Source organism: Rana temporaria, chromosome 3, assembly GCF_905171775.1.
Source record: "Rana temporaria chromosome 3, aRanTem1.1, whole genome shotgun sequence".
NCBI classification, from domain to species: Eukaryota; Metazoa; Chordata; class Amphibia; order Anura; family Ranidae; genus Rana; species Rana temporaria.
This window is the reverse complement of record NC_053491.1, coordinates 495,203,177-495,210,201: the sequence shown is the minus strand read 5'-3', so window position 1 is coordinate 495,210,201 and position 7,025 is coordinate 495,203,177. Positions and strand designations below refer to the sequence as shown.

The 7,025-nt window shown below is 50.6% G+C and overlaps 1 protein-coding gene across 1 annotated transcript in view; it reads right to left on the bottom strand.

The window, feature by feature from the left end:
- Nucleotides 1-574: 574 nt before the first annotated feature.
- The window catches only part of LOC120933852 (uncharacterized protein DDB_G0271670-like), a 28,182-nt gene continuing 21,731 nt past the window's right edge, over nucleotides 575-7,025 (bottom strand). The window contains exon 6 of the mRNA XM_040347266.1: nucleotides 575-1,112. Within this exon, the coding sequence (XP_040203200.1) occupies nucleotides 748-1,112 (365 nt within the window). The 3' untranslated portion in view covers nucleotides 575-747. The remainder of the gene's footprint in view (nucleotides 1,113-7,025) is intronic.

Sequence of the window (7,025 nt, the reverse complement as noted above, 5' to 3'; positions counted from 1 at the left end):
AGGGACAGAGTCTCTAGGTGCAGGGACAGAGTCTCTAGGTGCAGGAACAGAGTCTCTAGGTGCAGGGACAGAGTCTCTAGGTTCAGGGACAGAGTCTCTAGGTACAGGGACACAGTCTCTAGGTACAGGGACACAGTCTCTAGGTACAGGGACAGAGTCTCTAGGTGCAGGGACAGAGTCTCTAGGTGCAGGGACAGAGTCTCTAGGTGCAGGGACAGAGTCTCTAGGTGCAGGGACAGAGTCTCTAGGTTCAGGGACAGAGTCTCTAGGTTCAGGGACAGAGTCTCTAGGTGCAGGGACAGAGTCTCTAGGTGCAGGGACAGAGTCTCTAGGTGCAGGAACAGAGTCTCTAGGTGCAGGGACAGAGTCTCTAGGTTCAGGGACAGAGTCTCTAGGTACAGGGACACAGTCTCTAGGTACAGGGACACAGTCTCTAGGTACAGGGACAGAGTCTCTAGGTGCAGGGACAGAGTCTCTAGGTGCAGGGACAGAGTCTCTAGGTGCAGGGACAGAGTCTCTAGGTTCAGGGACAGAGTCTCTAGGTGCAGGGACAGAGTCTCTAGGCGCAGGGACAGAGTCTCTAGATGCAGAAACAGAAGTCTTCAGGATACATTTTATATTGATAAGTCCATCAGAACATGGAACCTGGGAAAGGACTGGTCTGTGGTGTCCCTAGGTTTAGGAACTAACTCGGATCAGAGCTCTGTAGATGAGAGGTGTGCAGCAGCCCCGCATGCAGGAGCAGAATCAGGAACCTATATAACAGATGAATGGCAGCTCTTGTGCACAGCACTTGGCGCCCCAGGTGAAATTCTGGGCGGGGGCCCCTGATATCATTCCGCAGGCATTGGTGAAAGGTGTGTCAGGCTCTCCGGGCCCCCAGTAGCTGAATCCTCCCCATAGCTGTCTTCCGCTCCAGTACCAGTTACTTTTGAAGCGGTTGAACCTCAGCCCGATCCAGAAACCTGTACTGGGGGTGTAGGGGGACAGGAGGGCGGCCACGTTGTTCTGGTCCTGCTGAGACAATACTGCAGCTATGTCAGTGAAATTACTGCGGCAGTATAAACGTGCGTTCAACCACGACATGGGGGTCAGTACCAAGTGCAGCATACCTGGGGGGGAGAGAAAATCACATGAGAGCGGGTAAGACATGGGGGTCAGTACCAAGTGCAGCATACCTGGGGGGGAGAGAAAATCACATGAGAGCGGGTAAGACATGGGGGTCAGTACCAAGTGCAGCATACCTGGGGGGAGAGAAAATCACATGAGAGGGGGTAAGACATGGGGGTCAGTACCAAGTGCAGCATACCTGGGGGGGAGAGAAAATCACATGAGAGGGGGTAAGACATGGGGGTCAGTACCAAGTGCAGCATACCTGGGGGGGAGAGAAAATCACATGAGAGCGGGTAAGACATGGGGGTCAGTACCAAGTGCAGCATACCTGGGGGGGAGAGAAAATCACATGAGAGGGGGTAAGACATGGGGGTCAGTACCAAGTGCAGCATACCTGGGGGGAGAGAAAATCACATGAGAGGGGGTAAGACATGGGGGTCAGTACCAAGTGCAGCATACCTGGGGGGGAGAGAAAATCACATGAGAGGGGGTAAGACATGGGGGTCAGTACCAAGTGCAGCATACCTGGGGGGAGAGAAAATCACATGAGAGGGGGTAAGACATGGGGGTCAGTACCAAGTGCAGCATACCTGGGGGGGAGAGAAAATCACATGAGAGGGGGTAAGACATGGGGGTCAGTACCAAGTGCAGCATACCTGGGGGGGAGAGAAAATCACAAGAGAGGGGGTAAGACATGGGGGTCAGTACCAAGTGCAGCATACATGGGGGGAGAGAAAATTACATGAGAGGGGGTAAGACATGGGGGTCAGTACCAAGTGCAGCATACCTGGGGGGAGAGAAAATCACAAGAGAGGGGGTAAGACATGGGGGTCAGTACCAGATGCAGCATACCTGGGGGGAGAGAAAATCACATGAGAGGGGGTAAGACATGGGGGTCAGTACCAAGTGCAGCATACCTGGGGGGGAGAGAAAATCACATGAGAGGGGGTAAGACATGGGGGTCAGTACCAAGTGCAGCATACCTGGGGGGGAGAGAAAATCACATGAGAGGGGGTAAGACATGGGGGTCAGTACCAAGTGCAGCATACCTGGGGAAGGAAATTACATGAGAGGGGGTAAGGTATGGGGGACAGTACCAAGTGGATCATTCCTGGGGGGGAAGAGAAAAGCACATGATAGGGGGTAAGACATGGGGGTCAGTACCAAGTGCAGCATACCTGGGGGGGGATTACATGAGAGGGGGTAAGGTATAGGGGACAGTACCAAGTGGAGCATACCCGGGGGGAAGAGAAAATCACCTGGGGGGAAAGGGGGATAAGGCATGGGTGGAGGTGCTCAGTGCCCAGTGGAGGCTTAATAAGAATTTCCCAATTGGTGCCTATTGGTCACTGGGAGAGAGAGGGAGGGTGGATGGGAGGATGGGTGTCAGATAGGAGTATGTGACCCAATGGGCGACCTTTCTCTTTTTCTAGTCAAGTAAGAGATGTTACCCATCATAGGGAACTGGCATATGGGGGGTGGGGTGGTGGCTTTTGGAGTCCACATGCATACACAGGGATTAAAAAAAGGGGACATTGGGTACTACAAGGAATCATCCATTGGGTATCTTTGAAGACTGTTGGGAGAGGGAGGGACAGTAGCGGGGCTCTTAGTGCCATCAATGCTAAAGGCCAGGCCGGCAAACCTTCTCCGATCCCCTCTTGTCTTCCTCTTTGGGTTCATTCGGTTATTTACGGACATTCAGTTTTCTTCTTCTAAGTGGTGGAACTCGTGTCCCACATGGCCAGTGAGATTCATCTATTCTAACATCAGGAATCACCGACTAGGCGGGTTATGTAATAAAGAGGCCATCAACTATCTGCTTGCTAGCTTTGAAACCCAAATCATGACTGCGAGGGTTGAGCCTGTGGCAAATTCTACGGGTTTAGAATTTGTGGTCTTGGGAAATGTATAGCTGAACTGACCGCAGCCCCCTATTTCCACGAATAAAATAAGTTGAGTTGGGCCTATTGTTAGGCATCCACGAGTTGGGCCTATTGTTAGGCATCCAATAGTTGGGCCTATTGTTAGGCATCCAATAGTTGGGCCTATTGTTAGGCATCCAATAGTTGGGCCTATTGTTAGGCATCCAATAGTTGGGCCTATTGTTAGGCATCCACCAGTTGGGCCTATTGTTAGGCATCCAATAGTTGGGCCTATTGTTAGGCATCCATGAGTTGGGCCTATTGTTAGGCATCCACGAGTTGGGCCTATTGTTAGGCATCCAATAGTTGGGCCTATTGTTAGGCATCCAATAGTTGGGCCTATTGTTAGGCATCCATGAGTTGGGCCTATTGTTAGGCATCCATGAGTTGGGCCTATTGTTAGGCATCCAATAGTTGGGCCTATTGTTAGGCATCCAATAGTTGGACCTATTGTTAGGCATCCAATAGTTGGGCCTATTGTTCGGCATTCATGAGTTGGGCCTATTGTTCGGCATCCATGAGTTGGGCCTATTGTTAGGCATCCAATAGTTGGGCCTATTGTTCGGCATCCAATAGTTGGGCCTATTGTTCGGCATCCATGAGTTGGGCCTATTGTTAGGCATCCATTATTGGGCCTATTGTTAGGCATCCATTATTGGGCCTATTATCCCCGGTGACAAATGTTCTGCTGCTATTGGCCAATGTTACACTGCATTGTCCTCCTAGTCACATGGTTAATCAGGCTAAAAAAAATGAATTGCCAACCAGGCGGACCCTGCTTAGCCTCTGAGATCAGAGGAGATCTTACAGTAGAGCCCCAGCCTAGGCCCTTTGTCTCTTGTTCAGTGGGATGGAGACTGTCCACCGCCAGGCCCCCACGGCAGTCACGTAGTCTATAATAGGTGTAGTGTGCGCGCCATAAAAGATGATTACAGATTGTATTTGAATAATGATTATGCAAATAATGTTTTACTGAAAACATCCATAAAAGTCCGAAATTATCACTCTGGGAAGGTGCAAATCACCCACGACAATGGAATCGTGACTGGCAGGTTCAGGTCATATAATACATGGTAAGAAGGGAAGGTTCCGGTCATAGAACGTGTGACGGTATCGGTATGATATCCCCGTCAACGTTCCCTTCTTCCCATAACGAAAATCACCCCAATATTCCACGAGGAGGGATATCCCTGGAATCGCCCAGAAAGCCACACATGAGACCAGCTTACTGCTTGAACAACACAGACTTTAATGTTATAACACACACAGCTTATATGTCATTTCCAAAACTGTTACAATGACAAATCTCCGCCCCCCTCACACTGGGGCTTCCATACAGATTATAGGTAGACACGACGGGGCCGATGCTGAAAACACATTTTCTTTAGACAATGACATCAATGACGCTGAGCACTAGCTGTACTGAATACATCAACCAGACCGCTCGACCCCGCATATAGAGAGATAATTACCACAATGAAGCAATCAGAATAATTAACACAAGCCACTTAAACCCAGCTCTCCTTCACACAACACAATAGATCAATTAACCTTTAGAAATAGTGAGGGGACATTAGCACATCAATAACCTGGCTAGCAGGGAGCAGTAAACTGAGACATATAGGCAAATGTATCACAATGGCCCCCCTTTTGCTCCCTGCTCCGGCAAACCCGGTTGGACCTTCCCTGGTCCAGTAGGGTTGACGGGTTCAGAGCTATTAGTCAGAGGTTAACTCCGTTTGGCATGACTGACCTCCCTTGGCAACTGCTTCAGACTCAGGTATGTCACCGGGTCGTCAGATCACACGCCGGTCAGTCCCCAAGTCTTTGTGCGATCTGCAAAGTCACCAGAAGTCAGTGTGAAGACAGCGAATGGGTCTGTGCGCCGCCGTCTAGGTGTCCCGCTATGGGAGGGGGCAGGTTATGGCTCTGAAGTGACAATCCCAGGAGATTCATAAAAAGAAAAAGTTATATTTGTTGAAATGCTGTAGCACTGGTGCTCAGAGTCCGGGGGGGGGGGGGGGAGGGGAATCAGAGCCCCATAAGGTCAGCCACCCCCTGCTCCCTCCGCAGCCGCCGGTTCTCCTCTTGGAGCTTCTCCAGCTCCATCTCCAGTTCATGCTGCTGTGACCTCAGGTGGTTGTTCTCCTCCTCCATGCGGCTTATGCACTCCTCCAGCTCTATGTACTCACGGATCAGCTCCTGCTTGCTCATGTCCTGCAGGCTCTCCACGTGGTCCTTCATCATCAGGAACTGGGTGGTGGTGTAAGGGGCCACCGGTGGGCCCTTGGCGAACATCTCGGCACGCATCTGGGACGCCCGCTGCGACTCCCTCTCCTCCAGTCGCTTCTTCTCCTCCCAGGTCAGCTTGTTATACGGCTTCCAGGACCTCTTCTTCTTGAAGGGTGGCCGGCGGTGCCTCTTTCTGCCCAGCTCCCTCCAGGGCCCCTCCGGCTCAGGGCTGGAGCCCATGACCAGCTGACAATGGTGTTCCCTGTTGTCCGTAATAACAGATTGTACCATGAGGGCTTCGTAAGGGGTGCCCAATGGTTCTTCCTGACCCAGCTCCTGGGGATCCCAAGCCGAGTCTACACAATGGGCTGCTGCTGGTGGGCGGTACCCATGTTGAGACCAATTTGACCTGGTGTTGTCATTCATGGGGCAATTCTGCTTGAAGTGACCCAGCTGTTTGCACCGGAAGCAGCGTTGTTCGTTGCCCTCCTGGCGTGGATAGCGAGGGCTAGATGTCACCGGTCTGTTAGGAGGTTGGTATCTAGCGGTTGGTGGGTGTGAGGGCACCGTTTGTGGTGGAGGTTGTTCCTGTGGTGTGACCTTGTTCGTCTTGCGAGTATCTGCATATTTATCCGCCAACTTAGCGGCCTCTGGTAGAGTCATGGGCCTGCGATCTCTCACCCAATCTTTGACGTCCGTCTGGATGTGATTGTAAAATTGCTCCAGGAGCATTAGTTGCAAAATGTCCTCTGCGGTGGTGGCCTGGCTGCTGTTAGCCCAGTTAGAGGCCGACAGGGATAACTGGCATGCCCATTCCGCGTAAGAGTCTTTTGTGGTTTTGCGTGAGTCCCTGAACTTCTGTCGGTGGGACTCTGGGGTTACTGCATAACGAGCCAGGAGCGCTTCTTTAACCCGGGCGTAGCTATGGATATCCTGATCTGGCACGGTCCGGAAAGCATCAGAAGCTTTGCCTGACAGTTTGCCTGACAATATTGCAACCCACTCTCCTCTAGCTATTCGGTGCAGGTTACATTGTCGCTCAAAGTCTGCAAGGAAGTTATCAATCTCACAGTCCTTTTCATCAAAAGCTTTAAAAGCGCTAAACGGAATCTTCCTTGCGTCTGCTGTGCTGTACTCACTGTTTGGAGAATGTGCGGCTGCTTGTTGAACTGCTGCCAGTTTTAACTGTAGTTCTGCGTCCCTTATTTGTTTATCCTTCTGTAGTTCTGCGTCTCTTATTTCTTTAGCCTTCTGTAGTTCTGCGTCTCTTATTTGTTTAGCCTTCTGTAGTTCTGCGTCTCTTATTTGTTTAGCCTTCTGTAGTTCTGCGTCCCTTATTTCTTTATCCTTCTGTAGTTCTGCGTCTCTTATTTCTTTATCCTTCTGTAGTTCTGCGTCCCTTATTTCTTTAGCCTCCTGTAGCTCTGCATCTCTTATTTGTTTATCCTTCTGTAGTTCTGCGTCCCTTATTTGTTTAGCCTTCTGTAGCTCTGCGTCTCTTATTTGTTTATCCTCCTGTAGCTCTGCGTCTCTTATTTGTTTAGCCTTCTGTAGTTCTGCGTCTCTTATTTGTTTATCCTTCTGTAGTTCTGCGTCCCTTAGTTCTTTAGCCTCCTGTAGCTCTGCGTCTCTTATTTGTTTATCCTTCTGTAGTTCTGCGTCCCTTATTTGTTTATCCTTCTGTAGTTCTGCGTCTCTTATTTGTTTAGCCTCCTTCGCTAACAGGTCCATCACTTTCAGTACCACATCTGGCGT